This window comes from Daldinia vernicosa (genome assembly GCF_022497035.1).
Source record: "Daldinia vernicosa strain CBS 139.73 unplaced genomic scaffold F5Y00scaffold_9, whole genome shotgun sequence".
Classification (NCBI taxonomy): Eukaryota; Fungi; Ascomycota; class Sordariomycetes; order Xylariales; family Hypoxylaceae; genus Daldinia; species Daldinia vernicosa.
The window spans coordinates 598,853-618,556 of NW_025953925.1; the positions used below are offsets into that span (position 1 = coordinate 598,853).

The 19,704-nt window shown below is 48.7% G+C and overlaps 5 protein-coding genes across 5 annotated transcripts; 4 read left to right on the forward strand and 1 right to left on the reverse strand.

The window, feature by feature from the left end:
• The first annotated feature begins 326 nt into the window (after nt 1-326).
• F5Y00DRAFT_217720 (fork head domain-containing protein) lies at nt 327-2,992 on the forward strand. Its single transcript, XM_048005601.1, has 4 exons — nt 327-701; nt 771-1,787; nt 1,845-2,689; nt 2,747-2,992. The coding sequence occupies exons 1-4, from the start codon at nt 588-590 to the stop codon at nt 2,829-2,831; spliced, it is 2,061 nt and encodes a 686-aa protein (XP_047867739.1). The 5' UTR covers nt 327-587; the 3' UTR covers nt 2,832-2,992.
• A 954-nt stretch (nt 2,993-3,946) lies between these two features.
• On the reverse strand, nt 3,947-9,062 carry F5Y00DRAFT_229323 (clustered mitochondria-domain-containing protein). Its single transcript, XM_048006755.1, has 4 exons — nt 8,689-9,062; nt 8,489-8,596; nt 8,369-8,424; nt 3,947-8,290 (listed from the first exon to the last, which is right to left on the reverse strand). Exons 1-4 carry the CDS (start codon nt 8,711-8,713, stop codon nt 4,571-4,573), a joined length of 3,909 nt encoding a protein of 1,302 aa, XP_047867740.1. The 5' UTR covers nt 8,714-9,062; the 3' UTR covers nt 3,947-4,570.
• Nucleotides 9,063-9,834: 772 nt separating this feature from the next.
• F5Y00DRAFT_259302 (uncharacterized protein) lies at nt 9,835-12,336 on the forward strand (the record flags this gene model as incomplete). The annotated part of the gene is made up of 1 exon (XM_048010850.1): nt 9,835-12,336. The coding sequence occupies one exon, from the start codon at nt 9,835-9,837 to the stop codon at nt 12,334-12,336; it is 2,502 nt and encodes an 833-aa protein (XP_047867741.1).
• A 2,841-nt stretch (nt 12,337-15,177) lies between these two features.
• Nucleotides 15,178-16,984, forward strand: F5Y00DRAFT_259303 (FAD-binding domain-containing protein; the record flags this gene model as incomplete). The annotated part of the gene is made up of 2 exons (XM_048010851.1): nt 15,178-15,870; nt 15,923-16,984. 2 exons carry the CDS (start codon nt 15,178-15,180, stop codon nt 16,982-16,984), a joined length of 1,755 nt encoding a protein of 584 aa, XP_047867742.1.
• A 789-nt stretch (nt 16,985-17,773) lies between these two features.
• On the forward strand, nt 17,774-19,526 carry F5Y00DRAFT_229332 (yippee). Its single transcript, XM_048006756.1, has 3 exons — nt 17,774-17,912; nt 17,981-18,604; nt 18,823-19,526. Exons 2-3 carry the CDS (start codon nt 18,506-18,508, stop codon nt 19,054-19,056), a joined length of 333 nt encoding a protein of 110 aa, XP_047867743.1. The 5' UTR covers nt 17,774-17,912; nt 17,981-18,505; the 3' UTR covers nt 19,057-19,526.
• Nucleotides 19,527-19,704: the final 178 nt, after the last annotated feature.

Sequence of the window (19,704 nt, forward strand, 5' to 3'; positions counted from 1 at the left end):
TCGCATCGCAACACAACCAAATTGTGTTGGCCCCCTCTCTGAGCTTCTACGTCCACTTCTATAACCCCGGCGACCATATCTGGAGTGACGAGCCTGGTTGCTATCATACTTTCCAAATATTTATACTTTGCGCTGTAAACCCTCTGCGACCTTTTTTTTCCCTTTGCTTAACCAGCGCGCTTCATTTCCCACTTGCCGCGTCGAATACTACGTTGCCATCACCGCGACATTTTCCAGCCCTTGAGCCTCAACGAACCCTTGACGTCCTTGACTTAACATACCCCACTTGCGTTTGCGTTTATCTATACCAAGCTGCAACTACTTGGTCGAAATACGCAGGAGAGTTGCGATCCCGCCTTGCGATTGAAACGACCGCGAATCTCGTATTAATAGGGTAAGACCATTTGTCAACTCTGTCGCCAAATCTATCGCCTACTTGCGCTATACCTTGAACCTACCCCGTCGCACGTCCCACCAGTTTGAGGTCTATAAATTAGCATAAACCCGCCGTCATTTTATTTACGGCCCGCGTCATCTGGGAAACCCCGCCAATACCTTGTGGTTTTGTCTTGTAATGGGCTTATAGTATGCCTCCGTCATCGAAGCGATCACAGAGGACGCGCCGGCATCGCGATATTAGTCCGAGCCCCGCCCCGCCCGAGCAATCCTCGCCGTCGCGCCCATCTAAACGCAGAAGAAAAGTGAATAATACCCTTTCCAGCGCTTTACCTCATCGCTTATGTCTACTAACCACGTTTTTTTCAATACAGGGGGACGAACCAATCTCGGAAACCGTCGAGGATGAGGGTTCAAGTCTCACCCTCGATAACTCGGCGCCCGAAGGGTCTAGCGACGACGATCGACTCATTACTCAGGTGACCCAACATTTGCGAAGTATTCAAACCCAGGCCAGCAAAGACCACGCCAATGCTATACACGAAGCCAAAACCGAGGATATAGAGGCTTATGCCAAAATATCCGCACACGACTGGACATATTACATCAAGTCGCTGTCTATCAACATCGGTAGGACTTCCGAGCCTTCCCATGCCCACCCCCCTCGACAAGACCGTGAGAATGAAGAGTTTGTTCATATCGACCTTGGTCCCTCCAAGACGTTCTCACGCCAGACGGCTGTCATCTACTACGACTCGGACCCTGGAAGATGGTTCATTCAGGCGAAGGGGCGCAATGGCATCAAGGTCAACAATATCCCCATGAAAAAAACGGACACTCCACATCCACTTTCCAGCGGCGAGGTCATTGAGATTGGTGGTATCGAAATGATGTTCGTTTTGCCTGCTAGCCTAGGACCCCTCGATATACACCCTATGTACCTTGAACAAGCTGGCATCAAACCTTCGCAGTCGACCCCTGCGCGCGAAACGGGACGGACGGCTCTCCCAACGGCACCTCCGGCGGATCATCCATCTTCGCAGCCTGCGCGACCCTCTTCCTCCCGCGGCCAGCTCTTCCAGCAACCAATTGCGCCCGCACCCCCCGATTACAAACGGCCAGGCACACCGCCCTCGGCCAGGAGTCGCCCTACTACTTCTCAACAGAAGACACCTGCACAAGCCTCTTCCGGTACGGTGATAATGAGTCAGAGTGATGTAGACCTAAGCAAAGATGAAAACAAGCACATCAAGCCTCATTTCAGCTATGCTCAAATGATCACGCAGGCAATCATCAGCACGCCGGAGGAGAAGTTAAACCTTGCCGGGATTTATCAGTATATCACGAAGAATTATGCTTATTATCGGCATCAACCCCCTTCCGGATGGCAGGCAAGTTTAATATATATATTTCCCCCCTTTACAACAACCGCGCTAACCAAATCGCAGAATTCAATAAGGCACAATCTGTCGTTGAACAAGTCCTTTATGAAAGCACCTCGAACCACAGACGAACCAGGCAAAGGAATGAAGTGGGAGATTGTTCCCGAGACCCGCGAAGAAATGATCCGTGTTGCGTACAAGGGCGGACGTGGTGGGCACCGAGGCTCTTCTGCGCCCTCGTCTCCCAGTCAGCCTAGCCAGCTGAGTTACATCACTCATGGACCTAGAGAGATCACGAACCGAGAGCCGGCGTCGACCCGAAAGCGCAAGGCATCCCCACTCGCATCGCCACCCCCGAAGTCATCTTTCAACCTGTCCCAGGTTACACCAGATCGCAAGTATTTACCGACAGGGCCGGCGAGCTTCCAAGATGGCAGCCCTCTTCCGCGGCGGCGGGCCCTAGACGGCTCCACCTCCTTTGATGCTGCGCAGGCGCTTCCGCAATCGCCTCCGACTCTCTCTTCTTCTTTTCTTCAGGATGAGAGTGCCTCTTTCGTTACCCCAGCGCCTCACCGCGTCCACCCTAGGCTTGCGCCTCCCAGTACCGCCCAACGGCCCAGCCAGCACATGCCGACCAGCTCACCCGCCCCTTTCTGGAAGTATGCCGATATCGGCAGCACGCCCCTGAAACCGCCGCAGTTTGACGTCAGTCCTTCGAAGCCCATGCGCCGTCTGACAAACAGCAGCAGCCCCCCTCCCGCCGCAGGTGATGGGTCACCTGTTGCTAGCCCTAGCAGATCGACCCGATCAGCCCGCACGGAGACCCAAGACAGAGAGAAAACAGCCGCGCCGGAAGACGAAGAAGAAGGAGAAGGCGAAGGCGAAGGAGAAGGTGGTTTCGACCTTACCAAGTACGTTACCGCTTTCCATAGGCTAGTATCTAGGACATTTACTAATAGCTTTTATAGGGGGTTCCAGAGCATCGGTTCTTATCACGCCAATCTTCACTTTGGCGGTGGTCTCGGACCCCGTGCAAACGGCAGACGGACCTAAGGAATAGTGTCATATACTAACTCCATAAGACACATTTCGGGCTACGACTAGTCAGCCTTTTGATTGTCTCATTAAGTGAAAATAGCTGTGAAAGGGTTTCATGGCTTTTATTCCCCGCGTTGTATTATTATTCTACGAACCTTGCATTCCTTTGGACTGGGGCTGTCAACTTGTGCCTTCGATCAAGTCGATCTGAGAAGCGAATACGTCTTCTTGCCCCGGACGCTGCTATACTATATGGCTTTGTACGGGTAACTGGATCTCGGATTCTGGCGGCTTCAGTGGGTTTCTCTTTTTATATCAACAGGAGTTGGCGGTACCATTATTCATCATTGACTTCTGGAAGGCGACACGAGGCAAGCGATTCGGATGGTCCGGTCAGGCGGGTGGTCGGGACCGGACTGGACTGGATGGGAGGGTAGGTAGGTAGGGGCATATCATGTATTATTAACGCATACGGCACCCACGATACAAAAATCGGCGTTTCAGGGGTAGGGCTGGGCTGGACAAAAAGGACTGACTGGGGGGGTGGATGTGAGCTATGCATTACCGCTGAAGGTCGGTCTACACAAATTCACGCATCGGGACCGTCAGCTAGTCGAGAAGAGGAGTCGGGGAGTCCTTGCTTTTGCGGCGTTGTTGTATTTTTTATAGCTCATTTTGTTTTTATTTCTCTTTCGCGTACGTCTTTTATTAGGCTGGCTATGGTTGTTGTTTTTCCTACAGGTACTCCAAACACCCATATATACACCCTCTCCAACCAACGGACAATATGTCGTTCAAGGCCTGGGTAAGCCAGCTTAGCTTGTAGGTGATTTTCAAATAAAATCCGTACGAACTTCAGAAACTACAATTTATACCAATAACCATCATGCAATGCATACAAAGTTCTCGGTCAATTAATTAGTTGTAGTTCCTCGCAAAAACGTATGTAATTAATGCACGCGTGCACTTGGTTTCTACATAGTATACAGTTCCAACAGTTACATACTTGCGTACGGGCGTACATATGTACTTGGGCTAAGTAACTCTAGTTAGTTATACCTAACATAGGTACTGTACAATACATTTAGATAGGTGCTTATGTACATAGCCAAGTCAAGCAACCTCGCAGGCAAGAGTGAAGATGATGTCTATTAACACATGCGCGACGAACAAATACCTATAACGGAATTGTGTGCGCCGTGTCCCGCATAGTAAGTACCTATGTACGTCTGAGAGTGGGAATAGATCCCCCCCCTCAAGATGCTATACTGCTTGCTGTTTTGTTTGTACCTTAGACCAAGTCCGACTAGCTTTTATCCCCCTTACCCTCGTCAACTACCCAATATATACAGCTCAAGTACCACCATACCATGTACCTTGTTGAGTGCCGACGTGCTACGGTAGATGGAGAGAGTAAGGAGTTTACCACCGTATAGGCGGTAAAGGTGAGGTGATGAAGATGAGGGGGGAGGGAACAACGCGATGCAAAACCCCTTTCTTAGATCTATGCAACCAGTCCCTAGGGAGAGGGTAAAGAAAAGAAAAACAAACAGACAGATTTTTGACCCCGTTCCAGAGACGCCTCAGCCGAGGAAAAAAAAATGTCATTCATGCCAGATAGACGTAACTCTTCATTCTTTCCTTTTCATGCCCCTTCCCGGTCCGTGTTTTAGAGTCCCCCTCATACCCGTTCATGTCAAGCTTCGTTCCCCGTGATCCGCATCCCGTTCATGTGTCTTATTGTCCTTAACATTTTATGAGGCAGCGGACGCGCCCACTCGGGTTTTGGGACCGCTGCGACCTGCGCGTTTCTTGGTGCTCTTCTTTTGAGCCGTGTTACCCTCAATAAACTTGATGAGATCGTCGATGCTTCGAGCATCTGGCTTATCCGATCTGGGCTGGTTCAGTGCTGTAGGCTCTGCCGTAGCGCCGGCGCCACCTCCTAACGCGACATTGCGAGCCGGGAAGCGGATTCCAGCCCGTAGACGCCTTGACTGAGCGTCCTTGTCCCTCTTTGCGATTGCGACGGCGTTCTGCGTTAGCTGCTCCAACCAAGTCTCTGCCTCCTTGGTGTTGTTATTCTCTGGCCCGAGCTGCTGCAAGAAGATATTGTAACAATCGCGCATCTTAACGAGGGCAGCCTTGGATTCGTTATCCAACGCGAGCGCCTGCGCAAGCTGGAAGAGGAGACTAGCAGCTGGGAGAGACTGCTTACCCATCACACGCTCGCAGACAGCAAGAGCTTGCTCGAACCAGATGCGAGATTCGTGATACGCTTGCATATGCTGAAGCATGACTGCTGCGTTATTCAGGGTTGTGATTGAATCCGGGTGGTCGGGCCCGTAGATGATCTTCCATAGGTCAAGCGCATGCTTAACATATGCAAGAGCTGTCTTGCTGTCGCCAGATCCATGTACATAGAGCCCAAGGTTTAGGTAGTAGAGCAACGTCTCCGCAGAGTCGACACCGATAGTGCGCTCTGATACGACGACAGCTTTCCTCGCTAAATCGACAGCAGCCTCCTTCTCCTCGAGCTGATAGTAGATCTGTGCAAGGGTGGAGTATGCTCGCGCAACTTCGGGGTGGAGGACTCCGTAGATTTGTTCGTGAAGAGTCAGACTCTCTAATAACAACTCCTGGCCGATCTTCCTGTTATTTTGCATAATGGAATGGCGGCCACCTTCCAAGGCCTCCTCAGAAATTGCACTCTTCGGCGCGGAGTCCTTAATAATCGGGACGACGTTGACAATATCATCCGGAGTAAAGGTGGTTGGCGTGCTGTTAGAGGAAGCAACGGAAGCCGGGGATCCATCCCTCGTCTTCTTCTTTTTCTTCTTACTGTCATTCTTGTTGTCGCCGGTTGCGTGGCCGTTGACGCCATTTGTAGTGGGCGCAGCGCTAGGCTCGTTGGTGAATTTGTAGTCCTTCACCTGAAGTTGAAGACCGAGCTTCAAGGATACGTCGCGGAGGAGCTGCAGGTGCTTGATTTGGCTATGCCAGTCTGGGTCCAAAGTGAATTTGAATCGACGAATGGCCTGCGCTTCAATTTCCTGTCGGAGACTCTCCGGGGTAAGATCCGCGAACGCAAGGTCAGCTTCGGGGTAAAGTGCCTTTAGGGATTCATCTATCTCAGCAGTAGGCTTGCTATTAAAGCCAAATCCGAGGAGGCAGTTGAGAAGATGGGCAATGCCAGCCGAGCTAAGAGGAATTGGCAAATACCGCAGGTACTTGCTCGCAACGTGCTTGAATGCTCTCGATATTATCTCCTGTAAAGCCAAGTCCCGAAGGCGCGAAAGCCTCGGTCCTTCGCAGAGAGAGACAATCTGGCCAAGGTATCGCATGTTGATTCCGCGCTTATGCATCATCTTGGTCAGCGACAACCCATCCATGGGGAAAGGCAAATCCGCAGCCTTGATATCGTTGACGAAGTCGGGAATTGCTGACTCGCGTAGATATTTGCAGGCATTTCGAACATCCTCTTCGTCGGCAGCCATCTCCTCCTTTTCAGCTTCGGTCTGCGGCACTTGTCCGCTGCAGACATCTGGGTTAAGTGCGAAGTAGAATTCAGAACCGTCAATGCGGTCTTCGGGTTCTCGGTCTTCGGGGTCTTCGGGTTCTACTGCAAGGCTATCATTAGACTCACTAGCCTTGTCTTCGTCTGTGCTCTTCTTCTCAGTCTCCTCAGGCTTCTCTTCAGTCGTCTCATCAGCCTTCTCCTCAGCCTTCTCCTCAGCCTTCTCCTTAGCCTTCTCCTCAGCCTTCTCCTCGGATTTCTCCTGGGCCTTATCTTCTGCGGACCGGGACTGTTGCTTTAAACGAGCCATCTCCTTGTTAACCCACTCAGTCCATTTTTGATTCCGGATCAGTTCCACGAGTTCTGGTCGCAAGACAGTCATGCGATGGGGATACTCGAGCTCGTTCTTCTCTCCTTCGGTGCTGCTGCTATTTTCTTCGAGCCATAACACATCTAGGGGCGTAATGCGGTACAAGTCAAGGACGTATTTACGGCCGTCTGTTCCCATCAACCCCTTGGTTTCGACGCTGGCCTCCAGATCGAATCGCTTGCCATCCTTGTCCCAGACAGGATGCTTCTTCACTTTTAAGGCCTTCGAAAGCTTTTCAAAAGTCGGCGCAAACCGTTCATCGGCCGCAACGATCTCCTTTCCCTCTACTGCTCCATACTCGATGGAATTCTCGCCAGGTTCTCTCTGCTTGAAAATACCTGGGACGACAGTCTGGCCAACGATTCTCTTTCCGAGGTAGTCGACCACCACAGTCGCAGGGCTGTACAGCCCATCGATGTCAAGCTGGTTGACTAAACGCACGCCGTTGACATCCTTTCCTGTGGCAACTCTGGCAGCATCGTCGCCACCCTCAGAAGTAAAGGTACCCACGCCATCAGCTCCAAAAGAGAAGAACACGTTGTTGTAGACAAAGATCTGGGCATCGCGGCCTTCCGTCGGGTTGAGAGGAGTGACTTCACCACGGGCGACCAAGATAGCACCTCGGGCAGCAGCATCGGAATAGTCAGCAAAGAGCTTAGAAATAAATCGCTCTCGGAAGACACGGTCTTGAACCGTCTCTTTTGGCAATTCGCGGGCTGACTGGAATTCTTCGTTCCAATCTCTTAGGGTATCAGTGTTATCAACACCAGAGATAAGATAGCCCTCCTGAGTTCTCGTGATATCCGGACTGTGAGCACATAAAGGCGAGGATGGTGAAGGAACCAGCCACGGTGCCGCAGGGATAGCATTCGTCATCTGGAATGTGGCGAGAGGGTCCTTACGGTTGTTGTACTGTAGTAGTTGCTCGAACGACTCTGAGAATGAGGGAGAGATCTGAGTTAGAAGCGTTAATAGTGAGTGCGCAGAATGACCCTTAGGAGCAGCGCGGGGCGAGGGGTCGAATTTGCTATTTGACGACTTGTTTACGTAGAACCCGCCAACATGCGAGGTGATCTGGTGTTGCTCTCCTTCGTTCGTAGTGACGAGTAGGTACAGCAAATGGCCTTTCTGTCTGAGATGGTAAGGTGGAGGGTTCCATGGCGACAAGGCAATCGACTTCACTGTCTTAGGGGCGGGCTCTTCCTCTTTTGGTATTAGAGTTGAAGGCTTCGCGGGAGCTTCGAAGTCGTAGGCACTAGCTTGGACATTGTCGGTATCCTGGGCACCAGTAGTGACGGAATCGAAGAGGGAGATGCCGGGTAGAACCCCTTGTAGGGTGTCAGTCCGATCCCCGGCAGCACCGACCAGATCACGAATTCGGATGACATGTATTCTAGCCTCCTTTTCGGTGTAGGGGTCCTCTACCAAGCGGATCTCGGCTTCTGGGCCAAGTCCCTTCACGTCAGAGATTTGCACAAAGTCATTTATGCGCTCGCCGGCATGCTCGAGGTGGAAACACGAGTATTGGAAAGCAGATGGCAGCTCGAGAATAGACTGTCGTAGCTCGTGGATTTGCTCTTGAGGCGAGACCTGTACCAAAATTAGCCATTACCGGCCATAGAATCCATATATAGTAGACATATATAGTAGACAGGGGTATCTACTTACCACCACATGGATCTTGCCGGGCTCGTGGGGCAGATGAATAGTCAGAGGATACATTGCTATATGCCGTGTATTAGCATTAGTATGACAACGTCTACCTGGGAGGTAAGTTTCTAGCCATACCATCTGCAACTTCTTCCGCATCCTCCTCAACTTTCTGGTCGTTGGAGTTAACTTTAGCATTTTCAGCTTGGCCATTTTGGGTTTCGGCTTCCTGGTTGGAAGGTTGAGCTGCGCGAGACCAAAGTTAACTTATATTCGCACAGATCAGACGTATATATTAACATAAAAAAATAAAGAATAAAAAAAAACGCTTAACTCACCGGCAACCTCTGGCTTCTCAGACATTGTGGGCCAACAGTAACAGGATTAAGAGGGGTTGGAGGGGTCGTCGAAGTTTTGCGATGCAAATCTATAATATCCTCTTACTTGTACAAGAATAGCAAACGAGATCCCACGCACAGCTTGGAAAATCCGGCGCGGGAACTGTAAAAGTATTAATGAACAAGGTCCGAGAAATATTATACAGGTCTAATAAAGGGAACCGCAAATCAATTGAACTTTGCAAAGACCGTAAAGGTGACTATGTGTTGAAGAAGGTAGGAAGAATCGCCGAAGCATTATTGCAGCTAAGCAAAGCAACATTTAGAGATTTCAATTTTTTTTTTCTTTCGACGGCTCGAAAAACCCCGGCTGTTCCCGGCAAGTCGGAGCTGCGGCGATAGTTAGGTCATTTGGGGCTTCCCCGTCCGCCCTAATCATGATGCTCTTAGCACGTAACACCGCATAAAATAAAAAAAGGGTGCGGTGTTACGGTAACCATCTCCATTTTGATTGGCTTAGAATTTGAGTCTTAGGGGACTAAAAAGCCCGCACGTTGGGAAGTAAGGTACCTCTGTACTGTATGTACTGTATTACTCTGATTTTATTTAAAGCAAACATCTCATTCCCTTTTCCCCATTAAAAAAATATTATTTTTCCATGGACCAAGCTGCTAATAAATGTCGTGGCAAATGTCTGGTCATCCCAAAAACTACATGTATCAGAGTTGTGAGTTTTAATTCTATTTCTAGAAATACACCAAAATGTTGTGTGAAAGTTAAAGTGGGTATTGTATTTCCTGATTAGGAAATCAAGTAAACAAATCAATGTTTGGTTACAAACCGTTAAACCGTTATAAGTCTCTTTCATCTCATCCTTATTGGACAAAGCATTGGTATTCTTGTCGTTTGGTCGTATTAAACAGTCCCATTCTCAAAGCTACATTTTTGGATCGCATCTCTATGAATTAAATATCACGATAATATCTTTTGCTCTGTCTACTGCTATTGTTTTGGCGACAACGTTCGCGGAGCATGGAACTGCTGCTGGCTTCATATCACCATCAATAAACCGGAGCTCTTAAACAAACATCCATAACTAAGCATACATATACATATCTGCTTAGTAATATTTCTAGAGCTTCCTCCATGTCACTTAACGAGTTCAAGATCCCGTATAAGACAAGGCCTAAGCCAGAAAAGCTAGGAGGGACATCACAGCCTTGGACCGCGGCGCGCTGTCAACGCTTACTTCGGCCGTTACTTTCGCGGATCGCTTCTCTAAGAAAGGACGCTGCGGCATCATTACTAAGCACCAGGGACGATGAGCTCGAGCAGGAAAGGAGGGTTGCTACTGAGCAGCAAAGTTCTAATTGCGAATGGTTAAGACCGCGTAAGAGAATCCGCCTTACCTATTCTCAGAGGCGATCTCCCAATCAAGATGGACAATCTACACTTGGTAAGGATTCAAGGGGAACGAGTACGACAAAATGTCCCCAGGGCGGCGAGGGAAGAACCGTAGTTCCCGGTGAGATAGTACCGGCTACGCCTTTATTACGACGCGCACGAGGCCATGTTGTCCCATCACCCACAATTCTTCATCACCCCAAGGAGCAACCTGAACAGCACATAGTCGGATGCAAACGAGATCAGTATAAGGACCTTGAGAAACGCCTCGCAGGTTTACGGGCTCAGTCAACTTCGAACAGGCACAATGACCTGGAGGCAATTTATAAGAGTCTAGAAGCGCTCTTGAAGGCAACGCGGCATGTCACTAGTCGAGGTCGAGGGCCACGTTCATTCCTCGACATGTGTCTTAGAAAAGTACCCTCATATATTGAGGAACTCGAGGCCTGGGAGAGGATGGAAGCCGAGCAGAGCGGGAGTATCTCCACGCTTGACGGCGTCAGCACTTCAACAGAGATATACAACTACCTAGAGTCAATTGGATCAAATCAGGCCCTTGGATGGAAACATCTCCGGATAGTAGTTCGAGCAGACGGCCTTAATGCGGTGAAGCAAGGAGTTTCGGAGGGACTATTTAGTGACGACTTCTCAGAATTACTTATTGATCTATGCATCCGGTCCGGCGCGTTATCCGAGGCCGAGGAGCTCATCGCAGCGCTAATTTATCGCCGATACTCTCAACCAACTATGGCGGACAGCTCCTTTGCTGAGCTAGGATGCTTTCGGCCTCTCTCGATTCTATGGACTTTTGCTAATAAACATGGCCGTACTTCATTCCTCCTTCGACAATATCTGCTATTGTTATCTGATGGCAGCCTCCCTCAAGACTGGCTTGCGACGCAAGAGTTCGAACGCGTATGGGCGTTGGCTGCTCGGCACTTGTCTGTGGTGGAGGCAGCTGACGAAGCCGTGGCTTTCATGAATTATTCCGTTTCGCTGTTGTGTCGCCGGAGAAAAATCCTTACAAGAGGAAATGACACAACTCGCCTGGAAAAAGATATTGCCATGGCCAATAAGCAGACACTAATTAGTGCTTTAACAATGCTAACTGCGATGAGTTCGTTAGGCGAGATAGAACTCCATACAGCAAGCGTTTCAGAAGTTGAAATCGTGAAGATAAGCTTCATCGGCAATAGGCTTAGATATATCCTCAGGTCGTGTATGGCTGGTCTAGAGCCGTCAAAGAATACGCGGTGTGGCCTAGGAAATGACCTGTTGCATTTGGCGTACTACATCTCATCGAGAGATGCTCGAGTCGATAATAATATCAGTTCTCATCTCAAGTACAGTATCGGACAAGCATGGCGACAGCACGCGGACCATAATTCCGCGAGAAGCAACCACACGAGACATCGTCTTACCGATATAGCCTCATTTGTGTCATCAGTAGCTCGCAGTTGCGGTCGAGGAATGAACCTGGCGTCTCACAACTGTTTAGACATGTTATTCAGACAACTTACGGGCCTCGAACTCGATCAAGAAATCCTGGATAGCATGAAGACGATAGCGGCCTTTTCTCTTGCACAACAGACCAATAACGTCAAAGACTTTATCTACGCGGAGAAGCTTGCCTGCAACCAACACGCGGCCGCAGGGGATGACGCTCGTGCGCGACCTCTCTTCACGGGCTACCGGTGGGAGGAAACTATAGGCGAGTGGGTTACGGTCAGCCCTAGACGTCTGCCCCAGCCGAGGGCAAGGCAGCTTCGATCGTCGTCAAGGTTAGATGGAGATCATATAGCACACGGTGCTGAGCAGAGAGCCACTCAGCCCGGGGTGGACACCTATGGTGAAGCAGATAGTGTTCCAGGCCCGGAAATAGCAGGGGCGGAGAGCAATAATGAGGTGCAGGGCCCTAAGCACCCCGGTCCCGAACGCGTCAACACCAAAAAACGTGCGCACTCTTGTTCCCAGGGTGACAAGCCACCAGCGGCTACGGGACCCCGCCGAAGCAAAAGCATCGTCGCTCTATTACAGTCCGCAAAACCAGCTTACTTCTCACTAGACGACGAGCTCGGCTCCGATAAGGAAAATAGCGGTTATGTCGTTCGCAAAAAACCAAGGAGGAGCATTGACAAAAAGACCCTGCTTGGCACCAAGCTAAAATCTAGATCCAGCCTCGCAAGTTCAGTGAGCTCCGGCATTCCTGGGGACGATTGTAGCGATGACGAGCTTTGCATGTGAGGCTCGCTATTTTATTAACCACGAGATAGCATCATATTCCTAGTATGAGCCCACTGGTAGATCTTGTAAACCTATCTTTGGATACACTGAGTTTCAGGCCCGGGAATATAATATATGAGCGTTATGTCCAGCGGATGCGGAGGATTCTACGGTTGAGCGTGCATTTCCAATGGGAGCTGCGCCACTGGATGGCATTTGGTTAGAGAGTAGGTATAGAAATCATGATATCGATAAATACCTATATAATTGTAAATACCTATTTTCGAGATTAATAAAGCTGCAATAGGTAAAAGCCACCGGTCCCAAGCGGTACATAACGTTGTAAAGTGATTGACGCCATGGACGACTGGGAATAACCCATGTGGTAATCCTTACATAGTAGAGATTAGGCGACGAGGGTGATTAATACAGCATTTGCGGCATGCGGTGGAGGCCTGTTGAAACTTGAAACGGCTGAACTGGGCAACTCGTATCAACTTGACTACACTCAAACACGGCCTCTGCTATATCTGGAATTGTTCGATTTTTTACTAGAACCCTCCGTCTTTATGCAAAACATCCCACTTCCATGTATCATATCTTCTAAATATGTTGAACCTTGGATGGAAAGTGGGCATCGCTTGGACCACGCCGCCGTTTTCGATAAGGCAGAGATTCAGTACCTGCTATGATCCTATAAATGGCATTTGGTATATACCGAGGAATGTAGGATGAATAATTGACGTTCCTTTAGTGGAATATTTCCTGGGTATCGTGATGGTTGAAAGAGTCGTGTAGTTATTCTTAGATTAGTTATTAGATACGTGGGAAATATGTATTTCACCTAATAATCGCGTAAGCATTTTGAGGCTCACTGTGTGTCGGACTTTTATGTTGAAGTGGGTCCAAGAATATGATTTGGAAGTAATTATTCCAAAATTATTCCAAGTGAGACCCTATCATCATCGTCAGAATTAAGCATTTTGATGCAGACCAGGTCGTAAACGGCTTGATTGAGAGCGTTTCTTGATCGAGATTTCGTATTACCTACACTTCTCACAGTGGAGGTGAGCCCAGATGACGCAAGCACCCGTTGTTGTATCCTACCGTTTTACATGGTGTCTCGATGGGGTTTTGTGATTCTTCAGTTATCGCATTCCATAGCAACAATGTCGCAATGTTCTGCAAAAAGATGTGATAATTCAATCGTGGTGATCGTCCTCGGAGGAAGAGTTTGATGATGATGAATCTAGTATGCGCCACAGCCAGTCGTTTGATTTGACTCGCACACACAAGTCGAGAAGGTGTCGAAAATTTAGGATGCCAAGATGCTTTTCGGATGCACTATGTATTACATAGTACATGGTACATAGTATGTAGCCGCTTGCCGTCCCATTCAAGGGCCAGTGCCAGGCTATTATGAATCGTCATTGGTGGTGCGATCACGTAGATCCCTGTCATCTAATCCGTAATGTGCGCTGGCCTCGTTTCAAAACTGTTCTGTCGATTCATGATGCTCCCCACCGCGATGCAGAATTAAGATCGGATAACGAATGAGGAGGCACACCAAATTTGTGATAGAAGCTTTCGTGCCTCAAAATTAAAGTATGAGCGGGAGCTAAACCCTGCATGCGTAATATACAGTTTCAACAAATAACGAAGATAGATTAGATAGGTGCGATAGATGGGCCAAACGGTTGGATCTCTGGATGAAATAAAGCAGGGATGTGGTTCTAATGTACCGGGGTTGGGTAACCCTTGCTCGATCGGCTCAGGTCCTCGGCCAATCCTGCTGTTTTCCTTCTGTGTGTACCTTACATTGGTGGCACTTTATCGGCCCATACCCCACATTTACCCAGGCAAGACTTGCTTATATGTAATCTGGGCTTAGCAGAGGGGTACGAAATTACTTTGAGAGATATCATACGGACGCGTGTGTTGTATGCAGAGAAAATTTTGAACGTTTCAACTGAGTCGTGAAAAGAACATCTGGGTCCATTGTACCTAATTATGTACACCATTCCATTCCCGCTCCCCATGCTTAATTTTCAGGGGGATAGACGCGATGATTGGCGCATAGTTAGAGGGCAAACAGACCAGCATTAGTCGACGTAATCCAGCAACGCCCCGGGGCGGGTACTCCGTCGGTACCTACGTACCTGAATATTCTAGGTTCACATAGGCCCTGCACGAGTAATTCTTACCTTCAATTAGACTGACCCTGACCTCCTTATTCTTCCTCATTCATATATTTCATGCAAATGGGCACTGCTCTCTAGCTCTTCCACACCCCGTGGCCTCAATCCTTTTGGTCCTTTCTTCTTCATAGACCCATACTACATCACAAGTTTTTTGGTTCTTTAACCAGATCTGGGCGGGTGTAACGTCGTCATCTACTTCGTTCATTTACAACAGTGCCCTTGTAAGCCTTCTACAGGCATTCTTCTAGGTCGCATTCTTCGAGGCTCTTAGTCAATTGTTTTCCGCCTTGGGGGCCAACCCTGAAGACACACCCATTTAAGTATTCGTCTTCCCGCTCGACCTTGGCAAGTGGTAGACTTTTCACCTTGAGTCACCTAGACTACAGCTTTGGAGACGACTTAGGCCGCCTTCAACAAAACTCACTGACAGCAGGCTGTTATTGCCCTTCACTATTCCTCTTCGGGTTATTCAAGTTGATCTTGTTTAGCCATTACATACTCCAACTAGGTCTCATTAACCAACCTCTTGAGACCATTCAACATTCCTTACTTTACTGGTGCCGATTTTCTGAATCGAGGTTCCCATTTCAATTCAACTCTAAACTTTGATTAGTTTAGCTGGTATATTTTCGATAACAACAACAACAATACAGTTTTCATCATGGCTGGAGGAGAAGGAAATGCAGAAGCTGGTGAGGGGCAGGCAGCGGGATGGACGCCGGCGATGGAAAACGAATCTTTATCTAACTATCTACTAATCGTCTGTGCCGCTCTCTCTTTGGGTCTCATAATATGGCGCATTACGACGGGGTTACAAAAGTATGTCCGAACCGTTACGAGTTTAACAAACGACACGCAGCGATATTTTGCACGCCCGTCTACGAAATTCGCCTGGATCAAGAAGAATCTCTTTTATGCTCCCATGTTTAGAAAACGACATAACCGAGAATTTCAGCTGAGCAGCGCCATCAATGTTGGTACCCTACCTACTCGGTTCCAATTCCTCTTTTTACTGGGATACTTCGCGACCAACGTTGCCTTTTGTGTCATTAACATTCCCTTCGCCGACAGCTTTACGGATGCGTGTAAGCAGCTGAGGAACCGAAGTGGAACGTTAGCTACTGCCAACATGATCCCCTTGTTTCTTATGGCCAGCAGGAACAACCCTCTCATCGCCCTACTCGGGATGTCGTTTGACACTTTTAACCTAATGCATCGTTGGTTTGGCCGTATCGTAGCGTTGGAAGCAGTGTGCCATACGTTCGCTTTCTTGGCTGCGTCGGCTGCAACTGGTGGATGGTCAGCGGCACTGAATACTACTGTTACAGTGCCGTTCCTGCTATACGGCTTCCTTGTAAGTTATATCTGTTTGTGTTCGAGGCGATCCCTTTACTAATATTGCTTAGGCCACCATTGCTTTCGTCGTGATATTATTCCAAGCCTCGAGCATTGCTAGACACGCGTACTACGAAACCTTTAAGCTTCTGCACATCGGTCTCGCTGCGCTTGCGATTGCGGGCCTTTGGTACCACCTTGACTTGAAGCAACTCTCCGCAATCAAGTGGTTGATTCCGGTTATTCCCTTGTGGATTGGCGACAGGTTGATCCGTGTTATGCGCCTTGTTTACCACAACCTCGGTCGGGGAGGAACCAAGACGCTCGTTGAGGCGCTCCCTGGCAATGCTGTCCGTCTGACGGTGACGATGGCTCGACCTTGGACTTTCAAACCCGGCCAGCATGCATACCTATATATGCCAAGCATCAGTTTCTGGCAGTCTCATCCATTCTCTTTGGCTTGGAGCGAGGAGGCTGAGGAGTTGACTTCGGATAAGTTGGCTATGAACCGACAAGACGTGCTTGCCATGCGTAAGACCAGCATGTCCTTCATCATTCGAGGACGGTCAGGAATGACACACACTTTATACCAAAGGGCTGCAGCGCAACCCGATGGCCGACTTATGACAACATGTCTCGTCGAGGGACCGTATGGTGGCGAGCATATGATGCACTCCTACGGCACAGTGATGCTTTTTGCTGGTGGCGTAGGTATTACTCACGCAGTCCCCCACGTCCGAGACCTTGTTACGGGTTTCGCAAATGGCACGGTAGCTACGCGAAAAGTGGTGTTGGTATGGATTATTCAGAGCCCCGAGCATCTCGAATGGATTCGACCGTGGATGACAGAGATTCTGGCTATGGATAGACGGCGTGACGTGTTGCGGATCATGCTATTCGTCAGTAGGCCACGCTCGACGAAGGAAATACACAGCCCTTCGTCAACAGTCCAAATGTTCCCTGGCAGACCCAACATCGAGACCCTAATCGGTATGGAGGCAGAGCAGCAAGTTGGGACAATGGGCGTAACGGTTTGCGGACCTGGTGCCCTCAGCGATGAGGTCAGACAAGCGATTCGTCGCAAGCAGTACAACTCGTCGATCGACTTTATCGAGGAGGCCTTCTCGTGGTAGACAGTAAAATAGGTTACCACTATTGCCCGGGTTACTTGGAAATCGAGTGAGCCGAGTGGGGAGGGCGTCCTGGTCTATTCTTGTAGTTGTACGATTGCTTTATTGGGTTACGCATATTTGATCTTTTTCCTAGGACCGCCCTCACAGTTTCTTGTAGATAGTTCTTTCGTTAATAGATATGACGGCCTGACGCCAACCGGTGGCTATGGCCGGAGAGATCGAGAATATATGATTTGTTTAATATCGGTTGGGAGATATATTGCAATCTGCCTGGTGAACAATGAGATTTCTTTAAAGACTCATATAAGACTAACGAATGAGTACGGTTTCTTTAAGTTTAGTAAGACATGTGACTTAAGATGTTTAAGAGATGGATAGAGTTAACTACAACTGGACATGACTATTGGGTTCGACCAAGATAAGATTTAAGAGGGAAATAACTAGTTCATTACCACTTAAGCAGGTATATTTTAAAGGTGCCTACTCATGCTTTCTAAAGAAACATTAGTCTGCTGCTACGAAATAAAATGCGAGCTAGAATATCACAAATGTTTGGTGTGAAGAAGAGACAACTCAGGTATGAGAAGGAAGGTGGTACGAATTTATATGGGAATGTTTGCCGAGTGAATGTAGTGATGTTGAGTGTTGAAGATTGTTGGCAGGTGGTCCACGTCACGATCGTGAGTCACGGGTAAAGCATCAAGCGAAGGAACGAGGCCCCCAGGGCCCACAGGGCCGATTATATAAACAGACGAGGTCCCGTAGTCCTTTTAGATTCAACAACGCTTTCGCAATACAACCTAGACCAGTTCCACAAAGATAAATCAAAACAGGTAGTTACGCGGTAAGATAAACTACCCCATACGAAAGTTGCAGCCCATGCCGCATTACAATACCACGTTAGCGGGGTAAGGACCTACCTACGTAAGTAAGTACCACTCTACGTACGTAAGATAAGCAATTCCAGCTGTTAGGTAGCAGCTTACATACATCAAGCCTCTCCAGATGACGACCTCAACCCCGAAAGACTCCACATCACGCCTGCATCATGAGGCTGGTTTGTTCCTACATAAACGCTTTGGTCTTTTCGTAATTCTTCCACTGTACAAGCTACTATGCATTTCGGCTGCCAACATCTTTTGTAACTAACTGGAGTAAACAAACAAAGAAATAGAGCCAATAAGATCGATCTATCTGGCCTTCGGATTTGGTCCTTGCGCTCACCGTTAGGCATTACGTTACGTTTATCGCTCCTCTCGGATACAGACGTCCGCCCCTCGTATATACAATACACTATTATTGTATATCTTCGCCCAGTGCCATCGTCAGTCAACCTCGAAAACTCGCGATACTTACTCGATCAGCTCGTTTAGCTACCTAGGTACCTACCTACACATCGATCGAAAATCAAGGACCTTTTATCGGAATCCTTTGTCGGATCGGATATATCGGTAAACAGAACTAGGTAACCTACCTAACCAACGGAACACACGCGGTCGGCGTGGATAGATATCGGCCGCAATGGGTCTTGCGTACAACACGTATCTTGATAGTAACAAAATATATGGATGCAAGAACTGTAAAGCCCACCTCGCGAATCACGAAGAGATAATAAGTCGGGTATGATATCCCTCGCTTTGTAACGTCATCATATTATATCATATCATATCATGTCATACCCCATCCTATCCTTATCCCATTCCCAATCCCAGCCTTCTATCTATCTACTTCCTTATATCACAAGAACCTTCTTTCTCATCTAGCATTCCACCCACCCACCCACCTATTTACTTTTGGGGAAAAGCCCATCTCGCTAACTCGTCCTCCCAAACCACCAGAACTTCCGCGGGCAGCACGGCAAAGCCTACCTCTTCAACACGGTCGTCAACGTGGACGCGGGCGAGCCGTCGGAGCGCAGCATGACGACCGGCCGGCATATCGTGCGGGACATCACGTGCAAGCAGTGCAAGGAGACGGTGGGCTGGAAGTACGACCGCGCCTACGAGTCGAGCGAGAAGTACAAGGAGGGCAAGTTCATCCTCGAGGCTGAGCTGCTGTGCAATGTCAGCTAGATATCTGGTCGCCTTTCTTCCCTCGATCGAACTTGGTCGGATACAGCAGCAGCAATATGACGAGTGAGGACGGGTAGGATAGAGAAAGGGGCGATCTAGTCTATTTTCAACATGGGTATGCATTGCTTGGGCGTTTTCGTGGGTTATCGCAGGCGGGTCCGGTGTGGTCTAGTTTGCGTGGTGGTTTTAGACGGGCAAGGCAAGGGTCCCGCCTCATGCGAACGTGTGTACAACGCGCAACCCGGCATCAACGCCGTAGAGGTCTTCGAGGGGTTGGGCAGAGATCTTCTTCCCCTTACGTTACAAAGCTTCTTTAACGGGGCGTTATACAGGTTGATAGATAGTCCAGCATCTTAAATTGTTGCTTGCTTTAGAATGCCTGGGCCCCGTTTACTATTAACTAACTGGTATAATTACCTAGGTTAGGTACTTATATAGCGATGGTACTATTATCCTAAAGTTGAACCTCATTGAATGTTATGTGTTGATATGGAGCGTAGAAATAGCCCGATACTATAGACACTGCATATCTATCTACTAACATATCTGTATTGTAGGCCGGGAACTTTGATGCTTGAAAGATAGGTAGTGAGTGTATTGTATGACCACCTGCAATTATAGCCCAGAGAAACCCTATAAGGAGTATTT